The following is an 18,957-nucleotide window of genomic DNA, read 5'->3' as shown; positions in this document are numbered from 1 at the left end:
TATGGCATTGCCAAGAAGGAGTTCCAAAAAAGAATCAAATATTATAAGTTACCATGTACTGAGTTCATTCTGACCTAAGTGTTTCATCAGCATGATCTCACGTATTCTCATAGCCCTGCAAGGCAGAGAAAGTTTATCTCCAACCAAGCCGGGGCTTTGAGACTAGTCCTATTTAAAGCTGAATTCTGACTTAGCCAGTTACTCCTTCCACACAATGTTGAAAATGTTCCTTAATTTTTCTGTGTTTCTGTTTCTTCATTTGGAGTATGAGAATAAGACTACCTACTTCATGCGATAGATGTAAGTATCCAACAAGAAAACATGAGGACAAAGCATCAATAGTGCCTGGTGTACAGTAAGAATCCAGTAACCTTACCTACCCTTTTAGCCTTATAGTTCATCAGACCTAGCTTTTGTGAGAAGGTATTAGAAGCCCTATATTTAACTGCTGATGGAAAATAACATACACAATGACTATATCCATAGAGAATGGACAGGAAGGATACCTGTTGTCTTTAGGCTAAGATTGTACTAAATCAATATGGGTTAATTTACTCAGTTTACTTTATCCTTGTGGAAAATGAAAGCTGGAAGCGCCTTGAGAGCTTTTCACCTCTTCTACAGGTATTAGTGAGAATTACAAAATTTTGCACATCCATGGTTATTTCATGATAACTTCTGGGAATAAATGAAATTTTGGAGTACCTAGATTGTCTATTTCTTCTTTCAAGGATCTTCTTGATCTGTTAATGTTCTTATGTGATCCATCTGCTAAAAAAAGAGAGAGAACTTCTTTCAGAATAAATATTTTCATCAAACTATCTAAGAACCGAGAGCAGTTGCAGAGTCACAGCAAACCTATTTTCTCAGATATCATGTTCCGTTTCCACAACAGTCCTGATCTGTGCCATTAGTGATCAGAGCCAACAGCTATCTTGGTAGCAGTGTCATTATGTGCTCTTTGCAAGTGTGTTGTCTCAAGAAACTCAAATAATATTTTTTAAAAGTTCCACATGCACATATTTTAAGGTGGTCTGTTAATCTCTTTCAAATTTATTGAATGAGAACTCCTTTCTTCCAGGCAAGTAACACAATACTTATTTAGATCCTATCCATACTGTCAATAATGAAATAATGGTTCATTCCATCGGTGTTAATCTTGCTGATTGAGTTGATGTTGCTGAGAACAAGGGTATGATTATGGGTGGAATTGTTTCCCTGTGCCATCAAATTATATAGTATGAGTTTCATAGTAGTTATGGGTAACTCATAATTTTGTCACCACTTTTGACAAATTAAATACAGGAATTTATTTAAGCAAAAAATCATGAAAATTGAATCAGTAGTAATATTATAATAAACCCCTCTCAAAGAAGAAAGGCCAAGAATTAGATGACTTCTCTGGTAAAATCTAATAAATGTGTAAAGAAGAATTAAATTTTTCTCAAAGTCTTTCCCTAAAAAGAATGAAGAGAAGAGACAATTCCAAACTCATTATGAGGACAACATCACTTGATACCAAAGCTGACACAACAAAACAAGAGACTGGTATCTTTGATTAACATGATGCGAAAAATCTTACAAAAATACAAATATAACTAAATTCAGCATATTAAAACAGCATGCATTGTGATCAAGTAAGATTTACCCCTGGAATGCCAAGGTGTTTCAAAATGCAATGATCAATAAATCTGTGACATCACATTAACACAATGAATGATAAACCATTTAATGAAATTCAACATCATCTGTAATTATAGTTAGGAAAAAAATCATTTAATGACATTCAACATCCTTTCATAATAAAAACTCTTAACTAAGATTCGAAGGAAAACACCTCTGCACAGTAAAGGCTATCTATAAAAACCTCACAGTTAACATCATATTCAGTGTTAAAAATTATAGCTTTTTCTCTAAGATCAAGAATAAGAACAAGTTAAGCATGGTAACTCTCGGTACTTCTATTTTACATTGTATGAGAAAAACTAGCAGAGCATTAGACAAGAAAAAGAAATAAAAATGGAAAAGACAAAGTAAAACTATTCCATTGAGATGACAGAAAAATTTAAAGATTTCCATTCAGAAAAACTTTTGGAACTAACAATTGGATCAATAATTTGTAGCATACAAAATATTATAAAATTGCTTTCAAAGGATTATCTAAAAAGAAAATTAAAAGAGATCCCATTTATTTTTATTTGTTGTAGATACATATTTACATGTATTTATAAATACATATTTATATGTGTTTTTATTTGTCCCATTTATTTGTTGAAAATGATTAAGCATTGAAGAAAAAAATTAAAGAACAAACAAATGGAAAGAATTAGAAGACTTACTATTGCTAAAATGTCTAATCTACTCAATATGTTCTATAGAGACATTGAAATCTCTACCAAAACCTCAATGATATTTTTTTGAGGAATAGAAAAGGCAATTCTAAAATTTGTATAGAACCACAAAAGAACATAAATAGTTAAATCAATAGAAGAACAAATATGAAACAATCACATTATCACAGGACCTGATTTCAAAATACAGTAATCAAACAGTATGGTAATAGTAATATATAAAATATATTGTTATATATAATATATATTATATAAATAATGTATATTTTATATAATACATACATACACAGAGTGGAAAAGAACAGAGCCCAGATATAAATGCTTAATGTATGGTCAACTGATATTTGAAGAGGGTTCCAAGAATATGCAATAGGAAAAAGACAGTCTGTTCAACAAATGGTGTTGGGTAAACAAACATTCCCATGCAAAAGAATGAAATTAGACCCTGACTTTCTGTATAAAAATTAAGTCATAATGTATAAAGACTTAAATAAAAGACTTCAAACCAAAAACTATTACAGGAAACAGGAAAATCTTCTTGACTCTGGTTTGGAAATGACATCACAAATATAACACTAATGTCCTAAACAAAAACAACAAAAAATAGATAAGTGGTATTACATTAGACTAAACATTTCTACATAACAAAGGAAATAATCTACAGAGTAAAAAGTCCACATATAAAATGTGAAAAATATTTACAAACCACATGCCTGATGTAAAGTTAATATGGTGGACTCCTACAACTTGACAACCAAAAAGCTAACTAATGGCCTAATTTTAAAAATGTGCTATGGGTCTCAATAGACATTTCTCAAAAGAAGGCATACAAATAGCCAACTGTTATATTAAGAAGTGTTCAACATTATTAAATATTTTAAAAATATAAGTCAAAACCACAATGACATATTGCTTCATACCTATTAGGATGGCTATTATTTTTTTTAAAGGTAGGAAATGTTGACGAACTTATAGGAATATTGAAATCCTAGTACACTGTTGGTGGAAAGGTAAAATATTGTAGCTGCTATGGAGGCGAAACAAAAATTAAAAATAAAAATACTGTATGATGCAGAAATCCCACATTTGGGATTTATCCAAAAGAATTGAAATCAAAATCTTAAGATAATATTGTCATTTCCATGTTAATTGCAGTATTCCTGATAAGAGTTAAGATGTGAAAATAACCTAAATGTTTACTAACAGATGAAGGATAAAGAAAATATGATACATACATGCAATGGAATATGACCCAATTTATAGAAAGAACAGAATTCTACAATATGCAATAATATAATTCAATCTTGAGGAAGTTATACTAAATGAAATAAGCCAGTCACAGAACGACATATAGTGCATGATACAGATCACATGAAGGGATCTCAAATAGTCAAATTCGAGGTCTTGGAAGATGGCAGAAAAGTAAGAAGCAGAGTCAACAGCCTCTCTGAGAGAAATAGTCCAGGTGTTGTAACACAGCATTCTGGAGAAGACAAGAAGGAAAGAAGTGGATATTCTCAATCTAGGAAGAAACTAAAGTGAAACTTGAAGTCCACTGAGAAAACAAAAACAAAAACAAACACAAAAAAAAAAAAAAGAAAAAGAAAAAGAAAAACTTCAACAGAAGAAGGTGGTAGCTGGCAGCGCTTTCACCGGAGCCAGAATCACCATGCCAGAAGCGTTGTTGGAACCTAGAGATGCATGGGCTCAGTGAAGCTGGTCGCTAGTAAGCCTGAATGCCTGGCAGGGAGACACGGTGGTGGAGCGGAGCAGCAAACCAGAGAATTGCACTGGCTGGCGGTGAGTGTGTGGTACTCAGTTATCCTGCAGCAGTGGGACATTGGCTGGATGCCATTTTGGAGTTGGGCAGCATAAGCCTGGAGAGGAAACTACAGCTGGCTTCATTCAGCCACTGCCAGCTCAGGGCAGACTGGTGGAAATTGCTTGGACCAATTCCCACCCCTCTGGGTGATCCAATAGCCACTGCCAAGATTTCCCTAAAGCTATCCCTAACCAACCCCACCTGCCTGGCACACTAATGTGGTGAAGACTCCTGTGGTTAACCAGCTCAGAAGGGAGGGGCCAACCTGCCCCATCCCTGGTAACACTACATTAGCCATCAGCAGACTGAGGAAAGTAGGAAACAGCAGCAATGCCTAGCCAACACACTTCAGAGTGATTATAACCAATACAGGAAGTGCCAGAGACCCCGCTACCCACTTGTCTGGTAGAAAGCAGGAACATGACAAGAGGAAGAAGCAAAAGTCAGTGTCTGGCCTCCAACCCAAGCAGCACTGGTCCAAGAGATGTAAACACAGAAGAGATCAGGAGTGGCACACCTGCAGTTTTTGAAGCAACAGCACTGAAATAAAGAAGCAATTCCATGAAGCTATAAAAGAACTTAAAATAGAAATACTATTGCAAGTAAAAGAAGATATGAGAAACATAAAAAAAGAATTGCTAAGCACCTCTAAAGAAGTCACAGATGAAAGAATAGAGGAGCATAGAAAAATGAGGGAAACCTTCAATGAAGAATATTAAAAAATTTAGAACACATGAAACAGATTGAAAGAGATTACCAGGAAATTAAAACTCCATTGAAAGCTGGCAAAACTGCTTGAAAGAACCTAAAGACAGCCTATCAAAACTTGAAGATAGGTTTGCAGCTTGCAATCATGAAACGAAAGATCTCTCAAAATAAACAAGGAACCAGGAATAGCAATACAGAGGCTAGAAGATGACAAGAGGATCTATAATTTAAGAATAAAAAATGTGAGTGAAGAAGCAGGGGTAAACACAAATGAAATACAAAGCCTATTTACAGAAATAATTAAAGAGAACTTTCCAACCATAGGAAAGGAAATGATATTCATATATATGAGGCATATAGAACTCTAGCCAGCTATAACCAAAATGGATCTACATCCAGACATATAATAATCAAGATGCCAGAAATTCAACACAAGAACAGAATATTAAAAGCTGTCAGAGAAAAGAAACAGATCATCTATAAAGGAAAACCCTTCAGAATCATGGCAGACACGAACCATCAAATCAAGAAGAGCTTGGAGTGAAGCAGTCCAAGTCCTGAAAGAAAATAACCTCCAACCCAGATTGATGTATCCTGAAAAACTATCTCTCAAAATTAATGGACAAACAAGATACTTCTATGATAAAGAGGAACTGGAAGAGTTCATGACCCCCAAACTAACCGTATAAAAATAATGAAAGACATTCTAGAGAGAAAGAGAGAAGACCATGGTTTCAGGAACAGAGGGAACTCACTGAACGGGGCAGAAAGTAGAATGAAGGGGAAAAGTAGACAACCAATGATAGCAAAATAACACGCCAGAGATGAAGCAGAGAAGGTTGGCTATAATCACTAATATAGATGACCTCGATTCACCAATAAAAAGAAACAGAGGCAGAGTGGAGTAGGAGATAGGGTCTATCAATATGCTCTATATAAGAAATACAATTAACCTGGAAGAGGATTTACAGACAAAAGTCAAATTTACTTACAAAGTCAAAGATGAGAAAACAATGTTCTGTGTGACAGAGAATCAGATAAAAGTGGGAGTGCTCACCAGTCAGCTGCAGATTGGCTAGAAAGCCATAACACCTTTATACAATGGAACACTACTCAGCTATAAAGAAAGAAAACCTTGAGGCTCTTGTAGGTAGATGGATACAACTTGAAACCATGCTCAGGGGTAAAAAGGTTCAGAATCACCTAGGTGAATAGCGGGCTGCCTCCCTAATCTAAAAACTAAAGGAGTTAGTGGGATGCAAAATGTACAATGCACCCTGTGAAAGTGAGAGGGGAGGAATTGTCTAAAAAGAGAATGCAGTGGCCATTGTAAATCTTTTATCATGATTTGAAGCCCATATTGTTTTCATCATTCTGTTTAGTTTGGTTTTATGCTGTTCCAATTTGTCTTCTTGTATTAGATTTGATGGCATGGATAGCTATTCCAAAGATAGCAGGATATATTATGGTAACCATTTTTGATTTCCTATTAGCTTTATTTGAAGCCCTGTATTGCTTTCACTGTCTTGTTTCGATTGATTTTACTTTACTCTGTTTTGTTTTATACTATCAAGTCCGAGGGTATAGGCAACTACTACTGCATTTATATTTAAGTGTGTAAGATAGATAAACATACTACTATGTTTTTGTTGGATCATTGAACAGAAAACTTTGCAGTCTCCCTGTTTGAATGTCCACATTGTATGCTTTAATTCTGTAACTTGAACAATTATTTCTAAGATGACAGTATGTAATCTATCAACTAGTGATTTCTGTTTATGTTTTTGAAATTCCATATTATTTCCACCCTTTTTTCTGTTTTTTTTTTGTCTGTAAAATTTTTTTTAAAAGTAGTCAAATTCGTAGAGTGTAAGAGTGGAATGATGCTTACTAGAGGCAGAGGAAGAGGAACTTGGGAGTTACTAATCAATGCACATGATTTTCAGTAAAGGAAGGTAAATAAGCTCTATCAATTCACTACATATAATGCTGCATCTACAGTCAACAACATGTATTTTCCACTTAAAAATGTGCTAGGAGGGGAGAGTTCATGGTAAATGGTCTTACCACAAGGAAATAATTATTTGAATTTTAAAGAAAGAAATGTTGTGAAAGCAGGATTTGAGAAAGACTAGATGTGGGCAGGAAAATCAGTGTATTTTCATAACGAGAATATCCATGTTACTCAGTTGAAAAAAGGAATTACCAATTTGTTGGGACTTGTCTGCCCCTGCATTGGTGAGGACAGTGAGCTCAGCTGCATCGAACACCTCGGCATTGTTACTGCCACCACTCACTCCACAGCCCCGGTCAATTTTCCCTGAAGCTCCAAATACCTGTTCAGAATGGAAATCACTCCTTCAAAACACAGTGCTCGGTGGCCAGGAATACAGTACCTGACTTGCAGATAATGATAATTTCAAGTCAGTCACTTACTGAATGATTAAAATCTGATTTTGCAATTTCCCCAACCACTTCTCTGGTTTTTACTTAGAGAGTTTATGAATATTCACTACTGAAAAACTCACTCAGGAGCTAACCTAAGGAAGGACAGCACTCATTTGGAAGTTCTTCAAGAAAGACTTACCCACTTCTTTCTTAAAACTTTGTATAGTGAGTTAATACAACATCTTTTGAAGGACTGAATGACTCAGTGGATGAAACATTCACTGTCCCTCATGGTGCTTTTCTAAGTTCTGAGAAGAAGGATGACACTCTGTATTTATTTCATTGCTCCATGCAAGAGGATGCAAAATACAACATGTTCAGTGAATTACTTTTGCTTTGGAGAGTTTATTCCTCACAAAATTTATAGCCATGGCCAATGTGACCCATGAAAGTGGTTCATAATGTCTGATTGCGGTGCGAAGAGGTCTGTGCTCATGGGAGGGTCAGCGAGAGGAGAAATAACTATTCATGGCTGCTATTTATCACATGGAGTCTTTCATCCACCCACACTACACCCTTCTTTCTGCTTCCCTTTCCAGTACTCAGTACACTTAGCTCACTTGGAGCCCTAGCACTTTAGGTCATTCCTCTCCCTGGAGTGGGCAAATAATGTAAGTTCATGTACTTACTTAAAAGGTTCTACCTCTCAGGTTAAATGAGATTATTGTTTATTTCAACTAGTGGCCACCATAGGAAAGATGATTTGCAATTGGTAATTTTGAAAGTTTATTTTTAAATGTGGATTTAATTGTGTTTTTGTTTGTAAGTAGTTTGAATGTTAGCATTTCAATGAGAATGGTTCCAAGTAGAGTGTATTAATATAAAACAAAGTGAGTTGGAGAGTAAATTGTGTAAAGGCTTCTTCTACCTATCTATCTATCTATCTATCTACAGAGATAATTTAAAGTGGTAACACATTTGATACTTTGTGTTGTCCCACTCAGGCCGCAAGTCAGCTGAATCTTAGTTTTCATTGTCAACAACATCGGACCGTGCTGGTAAGTGCAACACGTTTTAAATATAATGTGCATTATTGACATCAGTCTCATAGGAATGTGACTCTACGATAAGGCAATAGCTGTAAAGGCTTATAGTAAAGCTCAGCATATATTAAGTATTCAATAAATGTAAGCTCTTGGAGTTATCATCCTCCAATCAGTGTCTGAGAATACACACATGGATATAGTTATACTTTTTCTTTTGTTCTTCTCTCATAAACCAGCCCATAGAATACTGAGAGAACCATGGTGGCCACTCTGTCATAAATCAAGCCATTCTCCAGTAACCATAACGTTATTCCCACTTAACTCTTTCCAGGAGACTTTTGCCTCTCTCTTGGCTGCCATATGTAGCACTGTCCAAAGCCGTTAATGCTACCCACGACTCTGACTGAGTTTCCATAATAAGCGATATAGCTTCATCTGGAAAATGTGCATCTTTACTTGGAGACAGATGGATCTAAAATTAGTTTTAAAAAAGAAAGATTTTAGTGTGAGATTAAACAGTCACTCAGGAGGAATTCAGACTGGGAACAAGTATGAGTGTCTCACCCGGAGCTGGTTGCCACACTTTTCTTCAATGTTTAGGCAGAGAGAGTCAGACACTAACTCTGTCAGCTCTCCTGTAATGATGTAGTAGACCAGGAGATGAGCTGTAGGAACCATTTGCTGAGTCACAGAAAGGTTTAAAATTTGGGAAGATGAACCTGGGATTCTCTTCTCTGTGCCAAAGTGTACAATTTTCCCCTTAGATGAAATCTAAAAGTATATAGCAAGAAACAAGCATCAGATAGGGCTCAAAGTAGAGAAGAAATTGTGTAGAGATAAAAAGAATTTAATATCCATCATTCTTTGCTATGCATCAGTTACACAAACAATCCTCAAAATTTTATGTCATGGTTAGATTCACTGTACTTAGTAGTTATAGAAACTGAAGTCATAGATGAGGACCAAGGAAGTGACAGAATATGAATCAGAACCTCGATCTTGTTGGCCCAAACCCCTCACCTTCTCCAGCATATTATTCTCACATCCTTCCTAGCTTGCATTTTAAATAGCAGCGAATAAAATTTGGAATCACTCCACGACTGAGCCTAAGACTTGAATTCTTCCATTTGGAAATAAGGCACATTGTTAAAGATTTTTGGGAAGGCCAAAAACCTGCTGCTTACTAATGCTTTGATTAGTCATAAAATATTGCTGGGTCACGACCAGTTTGGAAACTGAACGAAGTTTTTCAACTAAGCCTTTGGCATCACATTGCTGAAGGAATATTGATTTATGGGTCAGAAGAGCTTCAACTAAATCCTAAGTCTACCTGCCATGGAAGACTTATAAACATGGAAGGTTATTCACCCTTTCTGGTATATTCTATTGTCTGCAGAACCAAAAATTGTGTTGAAGCTTTTGTTGTGAGTGTGCTTTATAGACTAGAAAGTAGTAAATTTCATCCATTTACTCATGCAGTATCAACTGTGGCAGGTAATAAGTCATTTTAAAAACTATATTTGTAAGTAAAGAGAATGTTGCAAATAGGATACTGGATGCAAGTAAGATATTATTGAACTTACCAAATAACTGTAGTGTTTAATTTTGTCGACATAAGGACTTTCAGGGGTAACAGTTATGCTTAGATGTTCTCCCACAAGCAAACTCCGGTAACTACTTGTCCAGCTAAGGGAAAGGAAATTTTGGCTGGGTGATGAGTAGGTCACTGCTTGATAGTAACGTCTGGCCTGACATTGTTCAGGAAGGTCGGGGTCATCAGTTCTAACCTAAAAGAGACAGTGCCAATAAATGAAAAACACTGACGCCTAACTTTGTGATGTGATAATGATGGTGATGGTAAATGCTAACACTTGTCTAGCAATTTGTAGTCCCAAGTTTGACTCTATGTGTTTAACGTACATGAGTATGTCCATATCCCTGATAAGCTTTCAGACTACTCAACATCTTCTGAAAAGGAAAATTAGTCATAGCTTACAATCAAGTTATTCAATGACTACAGAAAGGTACTAGTTCAAAAATAATGAAAGTATTTATGCAATTTGAGGCTATTGCAGAAACTCTGGTGAAATCAAACAAAAAAAAGATCCTTGACATAGGATCGATGTTCCTTCTCAAATGACATACTAACTTAACGATACATTTCTTAGTGCCAAAGGCTGGCGGACATAGGTATTTGAGAAGAGAAAAAAGTGTAGAACATGATGTAGCAATCTCAAAAGACAAGTGTGTAGCACTCTTTTTTAAATTGACAGATTAAAATTGTATATATTTTTGATGGATAACCTGACGTCTTGGTATATGTATACATTCTGGAATGACTGACTCTAACTAGCTGCCACCATACTATCTCACATACTTATGTTTTGTCATGAGAAAACTTACAGTTTATTTTCTTAGTAATTTCAAGTAATAATTCATTATTGTCAACTATAATCACATGATGGTATTATATGATAGAGTGCTTTAACTTAAAATGTTTCTGTACAGGTGAAAATTTGTAACGTTAGAGGAAAATCTCCTCATTCCTCCCTCAGCCTTTGGTAATTATCATTGTACTCTCTGCATCTATGACTTGGCTTTCTGGGCACTATGTCTGAGTAAGATTATTTGATGTTTGCCTTTCTGTTCCTGGTTTATTTTGCATGATGTGTAGTCCTCCAAATTCAGCCATGTTGTGACAAATGGCAAGATTTTCTTCCACTGTAAGGCTAACTGGTACTCCATTGTGTGTGTACACCACATTTTCTTTATCCATTCACCATTGGTGGACACTTAGATTGGTTCCATCTCTTGGCTATTTCAAATAACATTAGTATGAACATAAGGGTGGTTATGGGTCTTTGCAACCTTGATTTCCTTTCTTTTCGAAGGTAAACAGGAACTACTGGTTCAAAATGGAGAGTTCAAAGAGCAAAGGGAGGAATGTGAAAAGGAAACAAACATGGAAAAATAAAGACAAAAGAGTGTTTAAGAAAAAAGAAATAGTCAATTGTACCAAAAGTCTCAGAAAAGGCAACAAAGATAAGGACTGAAAAATATTTGATGGCATTAGCAAGCAGCTCAAGAGTAACCCAGATAAGAGCACTTTCAGAGGAGTCATAGGGACAGAAGCCAGATCTCAGTAGTTTGGGGAACTTTGAAAGAGGAAAGCAGATAGACGATTTTTTTTTTTTTTTTTGGAGAAGCTGCCATGTGAAGTTAGGGAGACGCACTATTGGCTGGAAATAGTGTATACAAAAATATTCTGTTAGTGTTCTTATATTTCTTCTTGTTATATGACTTTCCAGATTTAGTCTCACATTTAACATAAGAAAAAATACCCTAAATACAAAATGGATGAACCTAGATTCTTTATGAAATGGTCAGTACACTAAGTTATATTTTCTGTGCTCAGAAAATGCTTCCGAAGAGTTTACTGAACTTATTCATAAAATCTTCTCCATGTGTCCTGTACAATCACTACCATACAGACTGAGGCAATATTAGAAAGTGCAATAAATACAAATTCTGCTTACATGAAACTCCAGAGCTGTCACATCAGTGGGGATGTTAACCATAAATGAAGCTATGCCATCCTGATAATTTGTTGTCCTATTCCTTGGATCCAGATCTCTTTTCTCCTGATTTTTATCCACTGTTTTTGCTTTTAGGGTTACTGAAATTCCTCCTACAAAATGATCAAAAGTGTCCTTTACCTGCACCTGTTGGGACCAAATCCATTGCAATAGTTAATATTTATTCTGTTAAAACAAGTAAATCCTAAGATAATTCCCTCCTTTATCCTTAAGCACAAACTTGGTAGGATTTAATTCAACAGACAAATGTGGTTATTTTAATGCTATGTTTTCACCACTCTGGTTTTATATGATACAAATAACATTTAACTTGATTCAACAATGGATATTGAATGTTTAATAAAAGCAGGGTTCTGTGCTATGTACCTGTGCTTAAGACACAGGTTGGGTGAAATTATTACCAGAACTGAATCTGAGCTATTGTTTTATATCATACTCTTGCTGGTTACCTTCTTTTATTCCTCAGCACCCATAATTCTCTTTAAATGCTTACACTGCAGGTCATAGAAAAGCAAAATCTGAGATTCTTTTCTTCTGTTCTTCCATAGATGAAGTAACCCACCAGTAAATGAAAAAATGCAATCATCTGAGATTTTTTTACCATCTAACCTTGATAAAATATGGAATTCCAGGCTTCAAGGAAAGAGGAGTAGCAACCAAATCCAGTGTGTATGGAGACAGACCATATTTGACATCAGTTTCTTTGGAGAAGTCACCTATTGGAATAACATTTATTTCTTTGAGAATGTGGACAAATACACATTAGTACAATGATCTCAGTGGTTACTCATCCTGTTTCTATGTGACTTTCTTTCTTTCTTTCTTTCTTTAATTTTTTCTTTTTCCTTCGTTCGTTCCTTCCTTCCCTTGTTCCTTCCTTCCTTCTTTCATTCCTCCCTTCTTTTTTTGATAAGGATAAGCCACTCATTTATTCTTTGATCAAAATTATAATTATTAACTAATGTTGGGTGATTTGTGTGATGCCTCTGTGAACTAGTAAAGTGTGATTCGCAGGTATTGAAAAGATACATACATCTGTTTCAACTACTTTCCTCTTCCAGACCACTTATCAGCTCATTTAGTTCACTTCTTTCTTCACATAATCAGATCAAAGAATAACACAATTTGAGAAGAAGAAACAATCTGTGAAACAGATGGTTCTTTTCTCCAAGGCAATATTCACAAGTAGCATGGTAAAAGATATATGTTAAATCTTTAATAATGTGTATCCAATATCTGAATGACTCAAGGATAATTTCATAGGATGAATAACTTTGCAGTCTCATTTATTTGTTACAAGTAAAATTTACTGGTACCAGTATTACCTGAAATTTTTTAACAAGATAAAAGGTTATCTTAGGTGCACAGAACTAATAGAAAATGTACTTCCTGGGCATTTTGCCTCCATAGGACAATATTTTGATCAGCCTTACCTGTACTTACCCAACATTGCACCAATCATAAGTTGCAGATTTTTATTTTAATTTTGGAATAAGAAAGAACCTTAAGAAATAACCTTAAGAACCTTAAGAAATAAACTCAGGAGTGAGTTTAGGAACTCACCCTTAGTTTTGTGAGAACTAGAATGCTACCTGTGATAGTGAGCTTTCCATCACTGTGATGCAATATCTGAGAGCAGAAAGTTTTATTGTGGCTTACAGTTTTAGAGGTTCAGTCTATGGGTCAACTGGCTTCATTGCTTTGAGGTTTGTGGTGAGCAAGAAAAATCATCATGGGGGAGTGTGATGGACAAAAACTGTTCAGAGAGATCCTAAGAATGTTAGTGAACTTCCTCTTGCACTTCCTTTTCATCGACTCCCATCCTATGACGTGGTGTGAGCATGTTCATGACAAATATACCTTAAGTGTTTTCTGTCCTATATGGCAGTTGTCTCAGGAAATATCCTCACAGCCACACCCAGAAGTGTGGTGTACTAATTTCCTAGGTATTTTTAAATCTGGTCCTTAGGTCTATCAAGATTAACCATCATGTTACCTTTGAACCCTAAATTCAGAACTGCTTCCCATCAACCCTAAAAATCAATGCTGTATTGGCAAATGACTATGTTTGGGAGAACATTTTTTTGGAAATGCTTGTATTAACTGTACTAATAATTAACTTGTAAAAACTCCCATTCCTTTCTCATAAGAACTTTCTAGGAGTCATCTTGTATGGGAAACTGTCATTAGGCTATGTACATCATGTTTTCTGCCTATCAGAAATGAAATAGCCTGTGAATCAGTGGAACTCATCTTTGGAGTTTCATATTGGCTCTCTTGGATGCTGTGCACAGGACAAATCCCTTGGCTGTTTCTATGGTACACACTGAGAGCACCTTTCTCTGACACAAAGAGAAGCAGCCAGAACACTGAGGCACTTGCTCTGCTCTTCAATAGCCAGGCTCACAGTGCCTGCCCTGGTCACCCTGGAGCCAAGTCTCCCTTCTTTCTTCAAGTGCAGCCTTCTCCTATGGGGCTGAGCAGTCTGCAGAACCTTGCATGGAAAAGGGATTGAAATACCTAGCATCATCTTTTTGATTGGACAAAGAAAACAATAGGCTTATATAGTCAAAATGGTATTGCTTATGACCATAATTTCAAAGACATGGAATGCTAAAACTTTCCCGCACTCCAATTCTCATCTTTCTGTGAATGCTGTTTTCTAGAGCTACTAATAAGAGAATACATTTCCTAGAGGAAAGTTTGAAATTTGCATTCACATTTAGGACACCAAATGGAAGAGAATTGCTAAACACAAGAGAACACATGAAGATGCTGAAGAAGCAAGATATTTCCACTTTAGTAGCCTTTTGTCACACTCACTGTATGTCAGGCATCAAGGAGAAGGTCTACACAGACAAACATGCTGAGGGTTTGTACTTAACGACCTCATATTCTGACAGTAGCACAAGTGGTTTGATACGGACAAGGGCTTTGGAAGAAGAGAGATGAGATCGACCACTGGACATTGACAAGGATTCCCAGGGGTATCAATGATAACCATGATGGAGGGAAGGATACTGACATTGGCGTGGTTCATCAAACCCACTATAACAAAAAGTTTCTTGCTTGAAATACAGTTCTAGTTTCTACTGTACCATTTTGTATGTTTGTTTCTTCACATAAGTGTACACTGGACAAACCCACAGCTGTCTATCTTAGTAGAACTAGAAAATTACTTCATTGGCATAAAAACTTTGAGACTTTAAAGGTTTCTATAAAAGCTATGTAGGAATCTTTCTAATTTTCAGATTCATGTGGATCCAGAATGGCAAAAAACCTAGATTGCAAGGGTTTAATTTAACTAGTTGGTAGTGCGTGACTGAGATTGTGGCTCAGTGTCAAAAAAAAAAAAAATCCTGTAGTCAGGGCCACTATCCTAGGCAGAGGATTCCAGCATATTTGTGTGAAGTGTATTGGCTGATTCTAATTGCTTTTGTCATAAAACCTCATATGTAAATAACTCTAAAGATTGAATAGCATGGTGCTTATTCAGGTAACTACATTGCTCAAATATCAAAAGTCATATTTTTCTTATTTGTGGCCTACTTTATATAAGTTTATTCCAGAGGCTGCAATGAATTTGATGGTACTGGCTCCCAAATACCACTTTGCAGAGGAGCTATGTAACTTTGCCTTTGAATGGGAACACTGGCCTGCCTGATTTTTAATACATAGGGAAAATTTGCATTATTCCTTATCTTTAAAGGAAAATATGAGGTTTACATGGAAAGAATGCACCTTGGTACATGTGGGGCAGATGCGTTGTTGCTTCATTTGCTGAGAAAGACCCCACGGCATAGGTCCCTGTTGTTCCACACCATGCTTCAGTGATGGTGTTGGTGTGGCCTCCTATAAAGGGGCCAGTTATGCTCAGCTCACCACTACCTCATTAAGAATATACAAACCCTGAGAAGTGAGACAAGTTCTTTTCATCCCTCTGGGACTCAATTTTCTCCATCATCGATGGGAACAAAACTCCTTGCCTTAGCTCTGCCACAGGCTCAGTTAAGCACTACCAAGTAGTTAAATTTGAACTGTTTTGTAATAGTGGGTTAGATGAACCTCACTAACATCAGTATCCTTCCCTCCATCGAGGCTGTCATCCATATCCCTGGGAACCCTTGTAAATGTCTAGTGACTTTCTAGAAAGTTCTTGTGAGAAATGAATAGAAGTTTTTATAAGTCAATTATTAGGCAATTAATAATACAAGCATTTCCTAAGTAAGTGTTTTCCCAAACATTCCAATAGAGCATTGATTTTTAGGGCTGATGGGAAACAGTCCTGAGTTTGAGGTTCAAAGGTAACATGATGGTTAATCACTTTGGGTTTTTTTTGTTGTTGTTGTTTGGTTGGGTTTTTTTGTTTGTTTGTTTTGTTTTGTCTTTTTTTTTTTTTTTGAGACAGAGTCTCACTCTGCAGTTCTTGGCCTTGAGCTCACTTTGTACCCCAGGCTGGTCTTGAACTAACAACAATTCTCCTACCTCAGCCTCCCGAGTGCTGAATTACACACATGGGCCACCGTGCCTGGGGTATGATGGTTAATCATGATGGACCTCAGGATTGAATTGAAAACAGCTAAGGAAATTAGTACACCACACTTCTGGGTGTGTCTGTGAGGGTATTTCCAGAGACAATTGCCATATGGGGCAACAAATTTATAAGGGACATTTGCCTTGATCACAATTTAGTAATGAAACAAAAGTGTAAGAGGAAGTCCACTAACACTTTCTTGTGTTTTCTCTGAACAGCTTTCATCCACCACACCCTTCTGTGATGATTTTTCTAACTCACCACAAACCTCAAAGCAATAAAGCCAGTGGACCCGTACACTGAAACCTCTAAAACTGCAAGCCACAATAAACCTTTCCTTTTTAAAGCTGTTGTTCTCAAGTATTTCAGCACACTAATGAAATGCTAACTAACACAAGTAGCATTCTGATTCTTGGTCTAGACAAAGTGACTGTGATAACTTAGGCAATGGGAACAGTTTGGACAGTCTCTAACAAAGTCAGAGAATCTTGGGTCACACGTAGGAGGATATTACTTATCCTTGCCTTGTTATTGATGTGACCACCTCCACAACCATGAGGAAAAGGCAGGGCACAGAGTTCAGTGACTACATGGAGGTGAACCAGATGCACACAACCAGGACTTCAGCTTTCTTACTCCTGGTCTACCTCCATCTACTACAACTTTATTTTTACTGAATTTATACTTTATAAAGTCACTCAGAACTGTTTTTCAAGACATGTATTAGAAATCGCAACAATTTAGTAGAAATTACCAGAGTTTTTAACTTCAAAATATGCAGTTCCTGTTGTTGTGTAGTCTTCTTTATATTTAGCTTCAATTGTCCAAAGGCCATATCTGTAAAAGCAACAGATTTAGAATACACATATCATCACTAATGTATCTTTAATTTTCCTACTGATTACAGTTACTTAGTGTGCACCAAGGACTAAATGCTCTACACATTTAAACTCATTGAATTCTCATCAAAGTACGTGGCCTAGGTTCCATTGTTATCCATATATTATCATTAAAAAACTGAGGTCCAGATAGATGAAGTAACTTGCTCGGGGACAAACAGCTGGTAGGTGGTGTGCATTCTGACTCTAAAACCCTGGACAACACTTCATGTTTCGATGACCCTGACAGTACCTTCAGATTTTTGGATATTCTATGTAATATATCATAACTGAAAGATGTATTAAAATTATAAACAAAAGTTTGTATTTTAGGAAAAATCATTGTAAATATCTGAAATTATTTTCATATTACTGATTCTTTCCCTGGTAGGCCAAAGTGCTGTATATATTTAACTGGAAAAAATGTTAAACTATCAATATTTAAGTGTTGATTATTCAATTAATGATCCAAACACGATATTAATCATATTAATAGCTAGAATAGATTATACAGTTTGCTAGAAAATCAGGACTACATTTTCAGGAACATCAATCAAGTTAAACTTATTTAAATGGTACAAATATATAATTTTAGAATGTTTACAGCTCAAAGCCAGCATGTCACTATTTGTAGGGACAGTATGGTAGAAGCCAAGAGCAAAGATGCTCTTTGCCTTCCAGGAGTTCAGGGCTACTGTTTCTGCTCCCCTCTCATTTAATGGTTTATGACCTTGAGTTTACTTATCTCAAAAGTGAGATATACACAAGATAGATAGCTATACCACTAATCTCTTATAGTTCATCCAAAAGAACAGTTTGTGCTTTCATTGTTTGATTGATATATCATCTTTATGTGCCTAAAACTTGTATCCTGAACAGCTAGTTCTAGGTCAACAATATGCAATATATTATTAGTGTTAATTTCCCAGTGTTTTTTGAAATTCTATATCATTTCTATCCTTTTCTGTTTTGCTTTTTTTTGGGGGGGTACTGGAAATTGAACTCACAATCTCAGCAAAGCAGGGAATTATGCCACTGAGTTAAATCCCTGGCCCATGTTTTGCTTTTTAAAATTAAAAAAAAAAAAGACAATGATAGACCAGCAGAGTGCTTAGCACATAGTAGAAGATCCATAAATTCCAGTTTCCTTAATTTATCGAAGTGTTATAGTTGCAAGGCATTATGCACCATAAAAGTATGAAATCATATTTCAAAATATCATCCTACTTCTAGAAATTTTAATTAAAATGACAAAGATAGCTCCAAATCTTCTAAGAAATATGAAACATATACTAGTGGACATCTTTTCTGCTCTTCCCTTTTTTCTTTTCTCTCTGTTTTGTTTTTGTTTTGCTATTTGCTCCCCCTTCCCCTTTTTATAGGCAGAGTCTGCATCCCCATGGCATCTGTTACCTGTACTTTCTGTGGAAGACTTAGACTGATTAGAGAAGACAACTTTGATGCTGGAAGTAGGAAATATTGTATCAAGTTTCTGCTTTGATGAAGAAGAGCTCAAACAGGGCTGGGGATATAGCTCAGCAGCACAGCGCCTGCCTGGCAGTGCAAGATCTTGAGTTTGATCCCCCTCACTCCCCAAAAAAGCAGATTCCCCTTCCCTAGGTCAGGACTCTTGC

General features: G+C 36.1%; 1 protein-coding gene across 3 annotated transcripts in view; it reads right to left on the bottom strand.

The window, feature by feature from the left end:
• LOC100732721 (complement C5-like) overlaps window positions 1–18,957 on the bottom strand; it is a 37,517-nt gene that overhangs the window by 12,944 nt on the left and 5,616 nt on the right. For 2 of the 3 annotated variants that reach the window (XM_063259774.1, XM_063259769.1), the window contains exons 6-13: window positions 17,200–17,282; window positions 12,521–12,627; window positions 11,852–12,037; window positions 9,899–10,102; window positions 8,880–9,086; window positions 8,638–8,787; window positions 7,088–7,217; window positions 706–771 (exon numbers count right to left, since the gene is read on the bottom strand). In XM_063259774.1, the coding sequence (XP_063115844.1) occupies window positions 706–771; window positions 7,088–7,217; window positions 8,638–8,787; window positions 8,880–9,086; window positions 9,899–10,102; window positions 11,852–12,037; window positions 12,521–12,627; window positions 17,200–17,282 (1,133 nt within the window). The remainder of the gene's footprint in view (window positions 1–705; window positions 772–7,087; window positions 7,218–8,637; window positions 8,788–8,879; window positions 9,087–9,898; window positions 10,103–11,851; window positions 12,038–12,520; window positions 12,628–17,199; window positions 17,283–18,957) is intronic. The other variant, XM_063259777.1, reaches the window with a different exon arrangement.

The sequence above is a fragment of the Cavia porcellus genome, unplaced genomic scaffold (genome assembly GCF_034190915.1).
Source record: "Cavia porcellus strain 051 isolate PalLab524CR breed Dunkin Hartley unplaced genomic scaffold, mCavPor4.1 scaffold_1, whole genome shotgun sequence".
Taxonomy (NCBI): Eukaryota; Metazoa; Chordata; class Mammalia; order Rodentia; family Caviidae; genus Cavia; species Cavia porcellus.
This window is presented reverse-complemented; position numbering and strand designations above follow the sequence as displayed.